The 19,976-nt window shown below is 38.5% G+C and overlaps 1 protein-coding gene across 1 annotated transcript; it reads right to left on the bottom strand.

The window, feature by feature from the left end:
- Positions 1-431: 431 nt before the first annotated feature.
- Positions 432-8,889, bottom strand: LOC110453355 (sodium- and chloride-dependent GABA transporter 2-like). The gene is made up of 3 exons (XM_021502271.1): positions 8,712-8,889; positions 2,159-2,290; positions 432-718 (listed from the first exon to the last, which is right to left on the bottom strand). Exons 1-3 carry the CDS (start codon positions 8,887-8,889, stop codon positions 432-434), a joined length of 597 nt encoding a protein of 198 aa, XP_021357946.1.
- Between the last annotated feature and the right edge of the window lie 11,087 nt (positions 8,890-19,976).

Raw genomic sequence — 19,976 nt, 5'->3', positions numbered from 1 at the left:
ATTATATTTCGGGTGACGCAGGTGATAATGCATCGCCTTTCACAATGTGAGCCGGGATTCGATTCCCCAAGAAGATGCGGGGACACCTGCTACACTTCGCGAGTTTTCTCCTAGTTCTCCGGTGTTCGTCCACATTAAAACACTCTGCGCACTACCATCCGAATCCGAAAGCAAAGAAGAGTGATAAATAAAAGTTGTTAAACTTGTATCACAAATCTTAAAAAAATCACTTTTAAACTAAGTAGGAATTTCAACTATATCTCTGGATAAATATGACGTTATAAACATAGGTAAACATTGTAATAACAGTTATGCAAAAATATATTTCTGATACCATCTTTAAAAATTCATCGCCTACCGTTACCCTTTTCAGTTTGAGTGTTTTGTTCAGACATAAGAGCTGTTTTTATATTAATATAACAACTATAGGTTCAGTCTACGTACCGCCAAAATTCGGTTGCAGCAGTGGGGTAGAACCCCTGTTCGTTCGTCTTTGACGTATTCGCCTTCAGAGATGTGATCGCCGTGGAGTTGTTCGTTCCAGTCGGATTTCCCATCCTCAGGACAACACACGCATCAGTGTTCCATATATTGTCACACGTGGACCAGGGTTGAGTCGGGAAAAACGAGTACCCTATATACAACAGCACCCATGCCATTACCGGACCGTAGTACCAGGCGCCAAGCATGCTCAACATGGTCACAGAATATCCGATACCTTGCAAGAAGAAAAAAAATCGCATTCAACGCTCTGGTTAATCCAGATTTTGTTATCAGGATGACCAAATCTTCGCCAGAGTATAGTTTTGTATGTTTTATTTCATAAATGCTTAAAGATTAGTGTCTATAAGGCCGTTTTTTGGGCCCTGGTACATTCGGATTTTGCCCTCCTTAATTTGTTCAGAGATTTCCTATCGTATGACATGCGAACAAACTAAGGTAAAAGTTTGACCGAAATTGGTTTTTGGGGTACCATAAGGGGTAGGGTAAATCACAAATATAGTTTGCTGTTTTCAAAATGAGCTTAAAATCAATAATAATACCATTTCATTTTTTGAAAACATGTATGAATTAAACATGCATATGTAACAGAATAAAAAATGACAGAAATGTAATCGTCACTTAAAGATTGTTTATATAAAACGAAGGATTAAGTCAGGGGAGTCTTTTGGGTCATTTTCAATTGAAAAGTGTTTTGTTTTCTCATTAATTTCCTTTCTAATTTATATTTTGACTTTAAATTTACAACTTTACTCATTTAGGTAGACTTACATAAATTGCATATTTACTACATAATTTCCTTTTGTTTTATACTGAGTTATGGCTTCTGGACTCATCTCAATCTTGGTTATTTCAAATATGACTCAATTTTAAGTGAATTAAAGGTGCAGGACACCCTTTTTATGCTATAAGATATTTACGGTCAATATTGTATATTTTATGTATCATATAATATGTGCTCAGCAGTGAGTTCCAGGTCCTGATTTGTTTTTTACAACTTACAAATCAAAAATGGCATTTGCCACCGTTGTGGAATGATTAATTTGATATATGAAGTTTGATTTGCTGGTAATTTTAAGTCTCCTAGCCTCAAGGAAAGGATCTGCTTTTATCGTTAAAGTTGTTAAATGTTCTGCCTATTTCCAATGTATATCCGCTAATTGTACATAAAAGGCGTTTAGGGATAAGCATGTAACTTGTCATAGATATTAGTTATATGATGATGTTTAATTTGAAAAAGTTTCATACTGATCACACAATGCCTTTTTCGGTCATACAAAAGGACATCTCTGAAAATCCGGATATATAAGGGCCCAAAAATGACCTTATAGACACTCATCCTTTTATTTCAACAAATCCAAGAACAATGCTTAAAAACTGTGTTTAGAACAAAATCTTCATATGCACTGCAATGTCGTAAGATAGAAGGGCTCCGGTTGTTTATTAAAATAGTAAAAAATAATAATTCTATCTTCACAAAGGATTAAGGGAAGATGCATTTTTTTTACTTTACCTGCATACAGTTCCGTTTACATTTTTGCAATGACAAAAGAAAATAGCAACAAATCATTTTCATACACTCTTGTAAATATATAAATGTAGAAATGAAATAAGCTTATATGCACATATGTTTGTTTTCAATTTTACTTTTGCTCACCTTCAAACAATGGACAGAGTGACCAAGCCAGCACTGCACTCCGTCCTGAAAACTGTCCAAGTGACAGCTCCAGGAAGTAGAGAGGGACTCCACATAGCAGTGTGAAGAAGAAAAACGGTATCAGAAATGCTCCTAAAACAAAGAGAGACAAAATTAGTTTAAAATGCACAGAATGTTTACAGCAAAGACACATAGTCACAAATAGTTGTAAAATTTCGGAATACTTAAACATTTTGTCTAACGTCCTATTAACAGCTTGGAAATGACAGGTACTAATAAGGTTTTCTGCTCGACATTCAATTTTAAATGGTGCCGATCGGCACTTGGACCTATTAACAAGACATTATAAAGTAACCCGATCATTCTTTGACATCGTCTTCATATGCCATAAACTTTCTCAATGACTCAGAACCTTCAAGGATCCCCACACCATCGCTCAAAACCTGGTACTCCTGCCAAACTATGAACTTAAAACTTTACTATGCACATGCAAATAATTTCCAAAATAATTAAACCGACCTCCGTACCGTCACGTAACCCATATCTCGACGACAGAGTCATGTAGTAATCTGCCATCCTCAAAACCCTTTTATGGAGTGTAAAGCCAGCCGGGATGAGGCGGCAAGGAAAGGAATACAGGTAGGACTCCATAAAGAATGGTAAGAATTACATAATGAAAATTGGTGAGACATGCTCAAGGTAGGGAACAGGATCAAGGACCCCCCTTCCCCAACAAACAAACCAAAACGCCCCGAACGTAATTAAGAAGTGGAATACCTCCCCGTTTAACGAACAAGTGTACCACCGAGGAGGTGTGCCACCACCACCGGTCCAAGGGAATACAATCCATCGGAATGAGAAGCCAAGGACCGGAGATAAAAATCCGTGAAGGTAGTCTGTCCACTTTTTATCCAGATAAAACCTAAGCGCCCGATAGGGACAGGGCAATCTATCCCACTCATCAGACCAAACGAAGGCAGTCAAAGATAGAACCTTAATAGGATCGGGCGACAAGCCAGGAACCTGATTACTAGCACATGAAGGAGGATTAGTGAGAAGGGTAACGGCAGAGTAGTTCATGGACCACCAGAGGCAAGAGCGATGAGCGGTCAAGACATGAATCTCACTCCTCCATCGACCCGAGGGCAGACTCTAAAGGCTCATCAGGTGTCCGCATCAGCGGTTCGGGCATCAGTGGCCAATTTCACTACGGAGCCATCTGCCGGACCCTAGGCCTGTCCAGCTCAAACCCCCCAAATCAAGGCAGAAAGAGAGGAGGACGAGCCTACCTCCGGCCTACGATGAACAGAGAGGACACTGTCAATCGCCGAACGATAATCATCGATAATGCCAGGGGCAAGATTGTGGTCCCTAAACAGCCAAAGAAGGAAGTCCATAATCACCTGTACAGTAGCCTTGGATATTATCTTTTCTTTTTCGTTCTAAACAACTTTCTTCTTCCTAATGTCTCCCTTTACAATGTCTCAATTGTGGCCTTTAATTGAGTGTTCGCCGCTGTAAGGAAGTCTTTGAGTTCTGTCTTCTGGCTGAGACACACCAGAGTCTGTAAAACTGGTAGTTTTACTCCTGCTTAACGATCAGCAATATAGGAGTGGGACGTTTGGTTCGCCCGTTGTCAGTATAATGTGACCGGGTGGGGTGAAGAGAAAAGATAAGACCCCAAATCTAGTCGCCTCTTACGATCATGTTATGGGACAGCGGGTACAATTCTTACGCCCTACCTGCAGGGAGACACTAATGCCCCGAGGAATCTCCATCTTGAAGTAAGGAGAGAATTTAGGTGCCGGTTGAAGGCACTTAGATCTGTGATTGGACGCCACGCCCACGCCACGCGGGAGAAGGACCAAAGTTTGAGCAAGGAAGACTACACTCCCGCCGGACACACCGTCGTCCGACACGACCAATGAGGGAGGAAGAGATGGATCAGTCTCTCCATCTCCACGGGTTGAAAAAAAATTCTTCTCTAAAACCCGAGAATGTGCGGTGACCAGAGCTGAAGACACAATAGTGCCTTCTGGCAGAGAGTGGTCCGACTGGGTGGACACCCAAGGAGCAACCAAGGAACCCAAAAGGGTGGTGGACTCACGGACAAATGACAATGTGGTGGGCATACCTTTTTCCCAAATAATTCATGAATCGTCGGCCTCAAGGCCCCGCATACCGGACAACATATGCTTGGCCTCACCCTCAGCAGCTTCAGGGTCACCCTTCAGCCTGTACATCATCTTCAAATGGCAAGCCCCCCTGAGGACCGTCATCAGAAAGACAAGTGTCTATATCAGAGCAACCAGGTGAGAGATGAACAACATCATTGTCCTCTGCCACACCCGCGCCCTCATAGTCCATAGCCTCAACACCAGAGGTCTCGGCCTGAGAAACAAACGAGCCTACCCGAGAGGCAGAAGTCTTAAAGGTCCAACACACCTTCTTAAGATTGGCCGTTAAGGCCCCCGAAGTAGCAGAACATTAAGATTTACACGAAACTCATATCCAGGAGAATAAGGGAAAGGTCCCGCGGGCTGGGAGTGACCACATAACTGGCTAAACTGGCCTGACTGGGGCTGGCCACCTTTCTTAGGAACAATGAAGGCCTTGTCCTGATAGTCAGCATTTGAACAAAGTTCCCAATGTGAAAACTCACTACAAGGACGACACTGGGGACAAGCATCATTAGGGTCCGTTCCCCTAAGAAATGGGAACACCCATGGGCTGACCCCCTTTGCTGTCTCGACCGACACATACCCTCCAAAGCGAAAGTAAAAAGTAAACAAACAGGGGGAAAATAAACTACGACAGTACAAGTTCGCAACGGAGAATGAAATTCACCCGTAATACCAATCGGAAACGGTGAAAACAAACAACCGTAACCGAAATAAACATCGGTCGGAACTTTACAACCCGCCGACAGTAAACACAGTAATGACGTATCACACAGCACACCATCGGGACACGTCGGGTGAAATACCGGCCGAAAAAGGCACAACAATAATGTTTAACAACAAATAATTATAGTAAGATGCGCAGTTTGGGTATATAGCACACAAACTGCGCATTAAATTGACAAGACACTAAAACCAATCCGACAAAACGAAATTTTGATATTTGCATCTTTTGTTTTTTGGCTACAAAGATGGGTGTAGGTATTGTTTATGCATACTAAAGGTAAGATAATTATTACTGAAATGAAAAACTACTTTGTGTCTATGGATAGCAACATGCCGTAACCTTTGAATCATGAACTCATTAGAGGATTTCTCATACCTGAAACCTGGTAAGCTTTGATCAAAATCTGTTAAGAATGAAGTAGCTGGAGTGATTATACTGAATCGTTGGATGTTTTCTATTAATAGCAACAGTGACATTGGCCTTGACCTTCGGATCCCGAAACACAAAGATGTCCGAGGTATTTTCATACCTGACCTCCGTATACATTTGGATCAAAATCCATATGGAAGTAAAGTTCGTAGACAGGTGGTACTGAATTGATTGGTTAGTTACTATAAATAGCAATGGTGGTATTAGCCTTGGCTTTTAAATCCTGAACAAGAACTCATTATTCTAATACTTAACATACGTATAAACTTTGAAAATATCTGTTAAAAAATTAAGCACCTGAAGTGATGACAATCAAACAGTTGATGGGTTTTCTGTATACAGCAACATTGACATTGGCCTAGCCTTTCAACCTAAAGGTGACCGAGGAATTATCATTCTTGACTTTTTCATAATGTTTGATAAACAATCCAACAAAGTTGGTAATTTAAACATTGTATCGTGAAGGATCAGATATTGGTAACACTATATGCCCCAAATGCTCACATTATATTATGCTAGATTCCCGGACAGGTGGGAATACCAGGTAATGAAAAAGCAGATCTTGCGCGCTAAAGCAGCTTTATTGCCTCCACCTGTTGAATGTAAACTTCATTTTATAGATTCTCCGTTAATGCTAAATTTTGTACGGTCAAAGTTACACAATAATTGGAATCAATGCGTAGACAATTAATTACACTTTGTCAAACTGAAAATCGGTGAATGGTATCCAAGCTATAGAGAAAATTGCCGAGACGAGGTTGTCCTTGCCCGTGTTCGAATTGGTCATTCCTACATAACTCATTCTTATTCATTAAAAAGCGAAACCAGCTTCAATGCATGGCATGTGACGAACCATTTACGGTGAAACACTTGTTATTAGATTACATTGACCTGTCAACAAGATAATTGTTGTATGATAATATTACAGACCTCGAATCACTTTTCGAAAAAAATGTCGGTCTTTTCAAATAGATATAACTAAATCATAACCACTTTTACAGTGCATTCGATTTGACACTTGTCTTACTTTTTCGTTTGTTTGATGTTTTTCCTTTAACGTTTTTGGTCTACTTTTATTTGCCCTAATGACGTTGTGGGTTGATGGGCCGTTAAGAATATATTAATAATAATAACAATATTTAAGTTAAATATGGCTTTAAATTTAAAACGACTTTCCTGAAGAACTAAAAGGCCAGGATTTGTGAAATGTGCTGGTAGATTCATTGGATGGAGCCCTACAAAGGTTGCAACCAAAAATAACCTTGACCTTCTTTCAAAGTCAAAGGGGTAAATTAAGTCTATAATGTTAAACGACTTCTCTTTATTTGGGTCAGACGTCAAATATATCAAACAGTTTAAATGACTTCTTTTGAATAACTATAAGGCCTAAATTCATAAAATGTAGCTGTTTGCTTTCTGAAGTGAAGTTTACAATATTTTAGAATACGAATGACCTTGACCTATTATCAAGGTTACAGAGGTCCAATATGTCAAAAAATTAAAATGACTTATGCTGAAAAACCAAAAAGTCAAAGAGTTGTGCCATTTCGCTTATATCTTTCTGACGGCGATCTTTACAAGCTGTGCAAACGAAAACTACTTAAGCTAAATTTGAGGTAACAGAGGTCATATATTCGATAAATGTAAAACAACTCTTGAACAAATCACACAATTGATAACAAGAGTACCGCAGGGCGGAACAATATACGCCCGTCGAATGCCATATAGTGTTATTTACTTTCTTACATTGAAATAAGATCTGCATCATTCAAAGAGTGGTTAGCTGACATGCTATAGAAATGTAGGAGAAAATCTCCGGATAAAAAAATAAAATACTGAAATGAACAAAGGGCAATTTTTTTTTGCAAAAATCGTCGAATCAAAATTCCTTTCAAGGAAACACAACAACATATCATGATTATTTAGCCAACTAAGTTTCAAAGAGATTTGTTGAAAAATGTAGGAAGAGAATGCCGGACAAAAATCAAATACTTAAATGAAACAAAGGGCAATAACTTTTGCAAAAATTGTCAAATCAAAATTCTTTTTAAGGATACACAACAACATATCATGATTATAATGTATACAAAGTTTCAAAGAGATCCGTTGAAATATGTAGGAGGAGATTGCCGGACAAACAAAAGTTTACGCCGGACGGACGGACGGTCGGACAGACAACGCCATACCATTATACTGCCGTCAGTTGACGGGCGTATACAAATGTGTTTGGTATTCGACAGGTTTTGAAGTTAACAACAAATTCAAGGTGAGCTATTGAGTCCCGACTGTCTCTCATTCCTATCATTCGAAGAATGATACATGCTTACAAATGGACCAAAGGGAACCTACATGTCAGCTATTTTGGTTTGTACAATCAATCGCAATATTCAATATGCATGACTATTGGGAATTGACATGTTTAATTTAAGAAAGACACTAATTTCTCAGAAATACCGCGAATAAGAAGTCTTGAAGGGACGGACGAATGACGGTCATTCATTTTTGATTTTTAGACCAGTCCAAATGATTATATGTATAACTAGGAATTATGTTCATACCGAGGGATTACGGACAACCGTCATTCGAAATTTGATTCAGCACTAACTACGGACGGAATAACAAACCACGGACGAAGGGCGGTTGGCAGAGTTAGTAATTTAATTATTAAAGGCTCATCAACTCATAAGAGGTCAATAAGGTCAATAAAAATTAAATTGAACATGTTAATGGAAAGGACATCAAACGAACGTCAAGGTAAAAGACAGACGTCAACATCAAATGTAGAAGTGATAGTTATATCTTTTTGAACAGACCAACAGTTTTTTGGAAGGTATGAATTGTAAGAGATACTGCCTATTTCGAGAGAGAAATAGGGATTTTGAGATCTGTTGTATTATTAAAAAAAATCTCCTGTTGGCTGAAGGTCATTGCAATTTAGCAAGTGTTTTACTGTTACTGGTTCGTTTTATTCTATGCGTTGAGACTGGTCCTCTCTTTTCAATAAATAAGATGGATAATGTATGAATTACCAGTCCGGAGTCGAGCAAGGATAACCTCGTTTCAGCAGCTTTCTCTATAACTTTGATACAATTCAACGATTCTAGGTTTTACAGAGTGTAATTTGTTGTAAACACATTGCTTATAATTATTTTGCCACTTTGACCTTACAAAAAATAGCACCATCTGATAATGTTTGGCTAAAAATGAATGTCCTTACCTCCACCATTTTTCAAACAGAGATATGGAAAACGCCATATACTTCCTAGTCCAATGGTAAATCCAATTAAGCTTAACAGGTACTCAAAGCTATTGGACCAATTATCACGGTCAGGAAAGCGTTTTGACTTCTCAGTTCCCTTGTTTATTAGATCGGCCTCAATTTCGTCCAATTCCATGTCCAGTGATGTGCTCGTTTCCTTTTATGAAGAAACGCACTTTGCTTTTTAAACGAATCCCTCTAATCAGTGAGTCAGCCTTTATTTCGCTGCAATTGTCTCCTTAGGTACTTTTTGAACGTGTTATATATAGTCGTTTGGCAATAAAGTATTTAAATTGGCCGTTGATTTGTTGGGTTAAACGTCGTATAAATAGCTACGGTAATTTAAACACATGACTCCACGTGTGTACTCCATCCGTGTATGTGTGAGCTAAATGCGGTACAGAAATGTGTGTTAGTTTATATACCGCCTTGCCATAGCGCGGATCTGATGCCGACTTTACATATTGTGCTACCAGACTATAACTATGGTGATTGCAAGCAGTTGTTTTCAGTGTGGGACTATAGATTTGCATTCTGTCCGTCCTTCCGTCCAAGAAGTTTTCCGGGGTATATCTTCTATACTAATTAACCAGGAATAACCAAGTTTGGTGGACAAGGACATCTAAGAATTAGGTCACTGTGACCTTTACTTTAAAACAAGAGGCCCACAGGGCCTGTATCGCTCACCTGGATATATAAGCAATCATGGCAAAATATTCTCCAAATGAGATCCAAGGGAATATGCCAGACCCAAAGGCCAATCCTTGTAGCATATCTGTATTATATTTTTCATGCCCAGCAATTTTATGGTTGGTTATGGGGTGGGGATCTCAACTGTTTCCAAGCTGTGACTTAGAAACTAGGTCCCTAGCGTTATGGCCAGGATCAATTATAATATAATGACTGCGTTCGTCTCTTTATACCCAACAATTGTATATATATTTGTGGGGTGGGGATCTTAACCATTTCGAAGTTATGCCCCAGGGGTTAAGTCTCCAAGGGTGGGGCTGTCCCCAAGGCCATCCTGGAAGCATATGTGCAGTCATCTCTTTATACTCAGCAATTGTATATAAGGTCATAGGGTTGGGGATCTCAACTGTTTCCAACCTGTGACTAAGAAACTAGGTCCCTAGGGATTCGGTCAGACCCCAGGGTCTATTATAATATCATTACTACATTCGTCTCTTTATGCCAAGCATTTGTATATATAGTTTTGGGGTGGGGATCTCAACCGTTTTCAAATTATGGCCCAGGGACTATGTATCCAAGGGTGGGGCCAGACCTTAGAGTCAATTCTAATATCATGACTGCGTTCGTCTCTTTATGCCCAACAATTGTATATTTAGTTTTGGGGTGGGGATCTTAACCATTTCGAAGTTATGACCCAGATGTTAAGTCTCCAAGGGTGGGGCAGTACCCAAGGCCATCCTGGAAGCATATGTGCATTCATCTCTTTATACTCAGCAATTGTATATATGGTTATAGGGTGAGGATCTCAACTGTTTTCAACCTGTGACTAAGAAAATAGGTCCCTAGGGGTTCGGTCAGACCCCAGGGTCTATTCTAATATCATGACTGCATTCGCTCTTTATGCCCAGCATTTGTAAATATAGTTTTGGTGTGGGGATCTCAACCGTCTTAAAGTTATGGCCAGGGACTATGTCACCAAGGGTGGGGCCAGACCCCAAGGCCATCCTGGAAGCAAATGTGCATTCTTCTCTTTATACTCAGCAATTGTATATATGGTTATATGGTGGGGATCTCAACCATTTCCAAACAATACTCTTTTTTCGACCAAATATGATCGACATCCATGGCATAGTTCTACAGAAGTCGTTTATAGTAATATAGCCAAATTGCCCCCGTTTGGCCCCGCCCTCAGCCCCACCATTTGTACAATTTTGAATCCCCACAACCTAGGGATGCTTCCAGTCAAATATGGTTGATATCCAGCGCATAGTTCTACAGAAGAAGTCGTTTGTAGCAATATAGCCATATTGCCCCCCTTTCTGTCCCGCATGTCAGCCCTCTGGCGGGTCAGCCCAACCATTTGTACAATTTTGAATCTCCACTATCGAGGGATGCTTCCAGTCAAATATGGTTGATATCGATCTCTTAGTTCCAGAGAAGAAGTCGCTTAAATCAATATAGCCCAATTGCCCCCTTTTGGCCCCGCCCCTCAGGCCCATATGGGGCCAGACCCCCGGTTTATACAAAATTGGTTCAACCTCCTTTACACAAGGATGCTTTAGACCAAATATGGAACAAATCCTTTCATTCCTACAGAAGAGGAAGGATTTTAAATAATTTATTATGTGTTCCCTATTTGGCCCCGCCGCTCAGGGCCCTACGGGGCCAGACCCACGGTGTATACAAAAATTGGTTCCCCTTTACACAATGATGCTGCAGACCAAATATGGAACAAATCCTTTCATTCCTACAGAAGAAGGATTTTAAAGAATTTGCTATATTTCCCCTATTGAGCCCCGCCCCTCAGGCTCATCTGGGGTCAGACCCCCGGTTTATACAAAATTAGTTCCCCTTCACACAAGGATGCTTCAGACCGAATATGGAACAAATCCAATCATTCCTACAGAAGAAGAAGGATTTTAAAGAATTTACTATGCGTTCCCTATTGGGCCACGCCCCTCAGGGGCCAGACCCACGGTTTATACAAATGTGTTCCACTTCCCCCAGGGATGTTTCAGACCAAATGTGGAACAAATCCTTTTATTCCGGCAGGTGAGCTAAAACGTTTGTCCAGGGCATATATTTTGTTCTGCACTACCTGGAGTAACCAGATTTGGTGTACAAGGACATCTTGGGATTACGAAGTGCAAGACGTAGGTCACTATAACCTCACTTTTGCCTATGCTTCCTGACAAAGTTGTACTGTTTGTTATATATAGAAATCATAACCGGCGAGGGATTATGGGTTGCCTATCTATACTCTGCCTTGTTGATAATGACATGACCTGAAACCAACGTCCAGTGTGGTCGTTCTCATATTTTGGAAAACTGTTAACATTTAAGTTTGTTTGATGTTTTTATTTAGCATTTGGTTTTTTGACGATTTGTTGGTCCTAATGACCTATCCGGTGTTGACGGGCTGTTAAGAATTTAATAATAAGAATTTTGGAAAAGCCGATGATGAAAATAACTACAACCGAAATAGCGCAATATCCGGGCCTTCCTGCGCTGTATAAACATCTACATATTTTATTTTATTTTGGTTAACGTCCTATCAGTAGCTAAGTTCATTTAAGGACGTGCCTCCGTGTGTGTTATGTATGTGTGTATGTGTGCTGGAGACGGGGTAAGTTGGTGTAATTGCTCATTGTGATAACGCTGTTCTGATGCCGACTTGATATTGCTATCTCAATGAAATGCTATGCCGACAACACCCAGCACAGCATTCCACCTTGTTTCATTATACTGACAACGGGTGAACCTTCTATCCAAAAACAATTAGCTATCCAAGGACGAAAAGCTATGTTTGCACTATTTTCAAAGTGTTCATCATTAAACTTATATTTAAAAACTATGCTACACTTTTCGATACATATGTAAGCAGTATCTCTTTTTATGCAAGTGAAATTTGGTGTATGCACAAAGCTCCAGAGATTGAACATGTACATTTACATTTTTGTAAGAAATTACTAAAAGTGAAGAAATCGGCCAATAACAACATGATATATCTTGAATTGGGACGATAACCTCTAGTTTGTATGAGAAAAATTAGAATGATAAAATATTGGTTTAAGATCTTAAAATCTTAAAATTGTACCATTTCCACTTCCTATAGATTTTTATTAAAATGTTGTAGTAAAAATGATTTCAACTGGGCTAAAGCAGTAAGAGATGAATTGAATAATCTAGGTCTTAACAATGTTTAGTTAAATCCATGTATTTCTCAGGAAATGTGTTATTACCATTGATAAAACTTTTTTTTTTATTAAGGCATACAATCCCTTAGGACCTCAATGGAAAACTCTCCGAAATCAATGGATAAACATTTTGGAGAGTTTTCCATTGAGGCCCTAAGGGATTTATCAAAAGCTGTTATTGGAAAAAAAATCTGTGTTTAAAGCTGTTCGGTTATTGAGTGTCCGTAACATTAAAGAATTTTGTATACTAGGAAAATTCATCTATGAGGCAAACAAATTAAGGGAATTATAATGGAATATGATTGTCTTCATTATCTGTACATTGTCCATGATTTGTTTGTTTGTTTGTTTGATTTTGTTTAACGTCCTATTAACAGCTAAGGTCATTTAAGGACGGCCTCCCCTGTGTGGAAGATGCATGCGCGTAATGCCTGTGTGTGTATTTTGGGAGGCTGCGATATGTTCGTGTTTATCTCCTTGTGATAGCGCGGAACTGATGCCGACTTTATAGTGCTACCTCACTGAAACATACTGCCGAAGACACCCAGCAGGACGCCCCACCCGGTCACATTATACTGACAACGGGCGAACCAGTCGTCCCACTCCTAATTTGCTGAGCGTTCCCGATTTGTGTATAATATGTATTGTATACTGATGGGCCAATGGCCTTAAGTTCGAATAAAACTTGAAACTTGAAACCCTTTACATATTTGGGATCTTTATCTTTCTACTTCTAACTACTTTTTTATTTCCTAAAATACCTCACTTTTGGCTTGACTGTTGAGCATTCGCCCAGGTGAGTAAGACAATGGGTTCTGTCCCCAGGCCGGAAATTACCAAAATCAATAAAAATTGTAGTTGTTATTCCCTGCTTAACGTTCAGCATTTAGGGGAATGGCAACAACTGGTTCACCCATAGTCAGTATAATGTGACCGTGCAGAATAATGTGCTTGGTGCCTTCGGCATAGCATTTCAGTGAGATAGCCCTACAAAGTCGGCATCATATCCGCGCTATCACAAGGTGGCAAGCGCAACAACATACCCGTCTCCTGCATACACACACACAAGCACGCATACACTACACTCATGGAGGCACATCCTTAAATGACCTTATTTGCTAATACATTTATTCACCGTGGCTAAAGTTATATAAACATGCAAAAAAAATGTGGATAAACTCGATGATGGAACTGTCAGTCAAATGCTAAAGCTTTGTTTTGTATATAAACTATCACGAATCAAATCAAATAATCTTAAACAAAACCCCTATTTTGAATTCAACGGATGTGAAAATAAATTTGTCGTTACTTAAGTATAGCCCGAGTTTTCTCTGGCCATAACAACAAATTTATGACAAATTGGGTGATGGATGTCTGGTGTAGAGCAGATCAATTTTGGTCTCTATTAATGGCATATAATTAGTTGTGAGAATACAATTTACCCACTATCATCCCTTCTGGCTGGATTGTTAGTTAGTTGTCAATTTCCTCTGCTGGCAATTTTGAACATGCAGCGGTTAGAATTGTAGAATTTGTATAATTACATTATATTGAAAATGGGCTACAGATGGCTACACGTGCAGTGCAGCTGTTGCATAACGACACAACATATTTCATACATATTTACTGTTTAAGGAGATATGGAAACTTGACTACAATTAATGTTGCGTTGATACTTTTGAGGATATGGAGCTAGTACGAATAGTCATTAAAATGGTTAGATCATATTTCGTTTGATCTTGTACGTGTTATTTTTCTACATTATAAGCTCACATGAGCAATGGTAAATCCAATTAAGCTTAACAGGTACTCAAATCTATTGGACCAATTGTCACGGTCAGGAGAGCGTTTTGACTTCTCAGTTCCCTTGTTTATTAGATCGGCCTCAATTTCGTCAAATTCCATGTCCACTGATGTGTTCGTTTCCTTTTAAGAAGAAAAGCGCTTTGTTTTTTAAACGAATCCTTCAAATCAGTGAGGTAGCCTTTATTTTGCTGCAATTGTCTCCTTCGGTACCCTTTGAACGTGTTATATATAGTCGTTTGGCAATACAGTATTTAAATTGGCCGTTGATTTGTTGGGTTAAACGTCGTATAAATAGCTACGGTAATTTAAACACATGACTCCACGTGTGTACTCCATCCGTGTATGTGTGAGTTGAATGCGGTACAGAAATGTGTGTTAGTGTATATACCGCCTTGCCATAGCGCGGATCTGATGCCGACTTTACATATAGTGCTACCAGACTATAGCTATGGTGAATGCATGCAGTTGTTTTCAGTGTATCTCAATTTGGTCTTGAACATCCTTGGGGCAAGAGGATTCTATTTTGTATCAACGTTGGGTGAGGTTTCCTTTGAGACAGAACTGGTATCGGTTCGTCGCATCAATCATGCGTATTGATCACATGGATGGTAATAAGGCTGGTCTTCCTTTGTGTAAAATATAACTATGTGTGATGTAGGTATGGCCTATGCGTAGTCGCGAGAGGATAACTCTACCTTTTACACATGAACTGAAAATAACTTCTTGTTTATTTCTTCAGACCATGAATTTTGCCAATTCGTTCTAATAAAATTCGCTATTGAAGGTTTAAATCAGAATAAGGCAGTTTAATATCTTTCGCATTGAGTTTAAGTGCTGCCTTAGCAGCTCTATCTACTTTTTCATTTCCATTTATTCCGACATGGCCGGGAATCAAAATCAAGATCAGTTAAGAGAAAACAAAAAAAAATGTTAATACGGAGGGCAATATTTTGTGCGAGATTGTAGTTAAAGGACCGGTTTTGATACTTTGTAGTAGTGACAAAGAGTCGGAGCAGATAATAGCTTTTTTTCCCCTTTTTTTCTTATTTTCTTTCATCCAAACACAGTTGTCAACAATATTTATGTATTTTTTTCACCATTTATTTCGAAGGGCAAAGTGAGCGTATGCTGTGGCGCGGCGTCCGTCGTCCGGCATCAATATTTTACTTTAAACAACTTCTTCTGAATAACCAAAATGCCCAGGATGATGATATTTGGCTAGTAGCATTCTTGGATGAAGGGCTACCAATTTTGTTCCAATAAATGACCTTCACTCATATTCAATGTCACAGGGTCAATTGTCTAAACAAGACTTTTAAAAAACTTCTTCTGAATAACCAGAAGGACTACCAAGTTTGTTAAAATGAATAACCTTGACTCATATTCAAGGACACAGGGGTCAAATATGTATAAAAAAAACCTTCAAACGACTTCTTCTGAATAACCAGGAGGCCAAAAATGTTGATATTTGACCAGTCGCAAGCTTGGATAAAGGGCTACTAAGTTTGTTGAATTAATGACGTTGACCTATATTCAAGGTCACAGGTGTCAAATATGTTCAAATATTTAAACAACTTATTTTGAATAACCAAACAGGATTTTGATAATAAACCAGTTTCATGCTAGGATGCAGGGCTACCAAGTTTGTTAAAATAAATGACCTTGACATTTAGTCATGGTCACAGGAATCAAATATGATCAAAATCTTTTAATTACTTCTTCTGAATAACAATGAGGCCAATGATTCTGATATTTGACCAGTAGCATGTTAGGATGAAGGGCTACCAAGTTCGTTCAATGATGTTGACCCATATTCAAGGTCACATGGGTCAAATATGCTAAATAATCTAAAAGACTTCTTCGTGATAACCAAAATGCCCTGGGTGATGATATTTGGCCAGTAGCATGCTGGGAAAAGGACCTTCACTCATATTCAAGGTCACAGGTGTCAATCGTCTAAACAAGAACTTTAAAAAAATTCTGAATAAAAAAACCCACCAGGATATTGATATTTGGTCAGGTGTATGCTTTAAACGACTTCTTCTGAATAAAAAAGCGTGCTTGGATGAAGGGCTATCAATATTTTTCATTTGGACAGCGTGGAGGTCGTCTAGAGTCATAAAACGACACAAGGTCTCCACACTAAAAACTCCATTACATATTCATAACGTGGAGGGATTGTACATTTTAGGCCACATCCACCCTCCACCATGATGCCATCCTTCTCCTTTTTGCAACAGATTAACATGCCAGGCCTGACCGTGGAGCTGATATTAGTTTCTTTCGTTAGGATATACGTAACGGTAGATATAGCAGCGATTTAGTTAACCCATCACTTTTGGTATCAGTATTTTTTTCATTTATATTTGAATTTTAAAACAACACTTATCCTAGGTGATAAATCTATAATAAAAACTTACTGTATTATATGACTTTATTTATTTGAACCGGTTTTTTTTGTAAGGCCCATTGAAATGATTAAGTTGCTCATTATGCGCACCAATACCGACTATCCCTATTTCATTTCAACAAATGTTATTGCAATATATTTGCAAAGGGATAGGGCATCAGACAAAGCCTATATAAGCCTTCTCCTTACAACTTCGGTATGTTATATGTACAGTCATTGAAATCATAAAACAAACATATAAACAATTAATATAGTGTGTCTCCATCGGTATAGTACGGAGTGATCCCTTTTATGCGCACTGACAGCAAAGTTGCATAAACGTTATACTTTGAATATGTGAGTTTTACATATTTTAACACACTTCTTACCAAAAAGAAATGTTAAAATATCACATTACCAAAACCGGAAATCATACCAAAACGATAGTCACCCTGAGCCGCATTTAATCAGAGACGTATAACGGCTTATTCGTCTCTGATTTAATCAAACGATTTTCTATAAAAACATCGTGATCTTGTTGTATATAGGTACTGTTTAACATCTAATATGTTTTATGCTGCGTAACAAAAGGTGCACTTTGCTATGTTTTCTACAGCATTTGCAAATATGGAGGTCAAGAATCAAAATTAAACTATTTTTCAAGAACTACCATTTCAAGAGAATACGTTCAGTACGGAGTGATTTTTCGAAATGATCCGGTGTGTACTGAGTGTATGATTCGCCGGTATGGAGCAAACCATTGACCATACCATTTTAAATTGTAATGAAACCTAAAGATTGCGAGTAAGGTCTGCAGAAAAACACTGCCAGGTCAGATATCGATCCTATCAAACATTAAATGGTCCTCAGAACAAAGTGGTTCCTCTAGACAGCTTGTTAAAATCTCACAAATAAGATTAATTTGTCATTGTACCTTCTGATAAGTCTAGAGATCGAATGTCCACAACCGGCGTTATTTGCTTTATTCCTTGGGGTTTTTTCTTCTCTCGGGTGATGCAGTTGTACTGATTGTGGTTTGCATATGTATGAAGACAATGTTGTGAAATAGAATAATTGGTACTTATAATCTACGTACTTACATGATGTAATTGCTTCACATTTAACTTTGGAGACTGATGGCTCTCGGAAATGAAGAAACTGAACTGAAATGAACGCGGGTAACCCCCTAGCCAACCTGTGGACATCCCTTTGATGTCATACACATACACAAAGGTGTTTCTTGGGCCTCCTGCTGTCAGTATTGGGCACAGGTGTGTATAGTGTTATTTACCTGTTCACAAATTTCACACCTTAGTAGGCTAAGAGAGTAGGTCGAGATGACTTTCATTATTGAACCAAGATGTTATAACTTATGTACATTAGTCGAAGAAAAAGGTTTATTTTAATATCATAATTCAATTAAATTATCGATGTAAACAAAATGTAGCACAGCATGTGAACGTTGCATGCAATAAAACGTGTAACTGTTTGTCAGTAATATATTGTTCATGCGTCGACCTAACATAAGAACGACGCAATATAGTCATTTTGGTAAGTAAGTTGATCATGTTTAAAATATCCTATACATTATGTTGTCATTTAAAATGTAATTGACACACACGTTGAACAATTTTGTAAATATTTATTTGCTTATACATTTCCGGTTTTTTTGGACCGAAGCGGCAAAACAGTTAATATATGAAATACAAAGAGTCCGGCACAGAAACTGGTCGCATTCGTCTGTTGGATGACCGAACATATGACGCGGACATATTACAACTCAATCAGTCAGCTGGTCAGGAAATGACACTGTTCAATGACAACAACGACAAGTTACAATTCAAAACTATGTATCATTTTAACTCTATTTAGAGAAGTCCTATTAATTGAATATGGTTATGTTAGATCATAGGCCAAATCGTAGTAAACTTAGACGTGTAGGAAGCTTACATCATTTTATACAAGTCAAATATCAGGGTATATCATTGTATCGTCGATACTCCACCGATGAATTAATTCCAATCCTTTCCAGGACTTACACTGTACCACAAAACTGCTAATCTGGTGTGGGTTCCTCATTCCAGATTTCCGGTTTTTTAAAAATATATTTTGACTGAACGTACTACGTCAAGTTAACCAAACATAGCCTCTGTTAATATTCATTCACGTTCATATGTTTCTATCGTTATCGATGTCGAATTCGAATTATACTTCGGCATTTTCAGAGACATATAAAATATATACGTATCTGGTATTCTCTATCTCTTTTCTATACCTCAGCAGATTTAACCATTGTTATTATAAATGATACTTTTAGAAATGTATAAACTGACGAAAAAAATATCATATTTCTTTCGAGTAGTATATTAATTCGTAAAAAATATCAGGTGATGTATTAATGCAATCTTGGCGTAAAAATCACATATTTCCTTTCTACAAACGACTACAACTGTGGTCTGAGACTATTACGAGCCATTGCTATCACAGATACGAAAGCCTGTTGAATGTTCACCTATTCAATACAAGATACAAGTTCAAGTTTCTGTATACAATCAGTTGTGCATTGCATATATACAATGTAAGATAAAAAGTTTTAAAAAATCCCTAGAAGTTTAAAAAATTAAGGTAGTATATAACAAGGGCATATACATATATTACTGACCAACCCGTCAATACATTTTGTCCTTTTCTATTGCCAAATTAGCTATTTCCTTTTTAGCTCAACTGGTCCGAAGGACCATAGTGAGCTTATGCCATGGCGCAGCGTCCATCTAGAGCGACTTGTCAAACATAGAAACGCCAATCCAGCCAAGCTTTTACTTCGACAATAAAGCAACACACAAAATGTATGTTGTCAACCATTTATAAACGATCCACACACACTGACCAATGGCCGATTGATATTATCGTTCAAGACGTGTAACCAACAGTTTTTAGCTCACCTGGCCCAAAGGGCCAAGTGAGCATCCGTCGTCTGTCGTCCTTCAACTTTTTACATTTTAATCTTCTTCTTCAAAACTACTAAGCCAATTTTGACTAAACTTGAGATGGAACATCACTAGGACATGGGGATCGGAATTTATGAAATGTATGGGGATACGCCCCAGGGGCCTGAGGGGCGGGGCCAAAAAGAAAGAAAAA

Source organism: Mizuhopecten yessoensis, unplaced genomic scaffold, assembly GCF_002113885.1.
Source record: "Mizuhopecten yessoensis strain PY_sf001 unplaced genomic scaffold, ASM211388v2 scaffold7283, whole genome shotgun sequence".
Classification (NCBI taxonomy): Eukaryota; Metazoa; Mollusca; class Bivalvia; order Pectinida; family Pectinidae; genus Mizuhopecten; species Mizuhopecten yessoensis.
The sequence above is the reverse complement of the archived record's forward strand: the minus strand, read 5'-3'. Positions and strand labels throughout refer to the sequence as shown.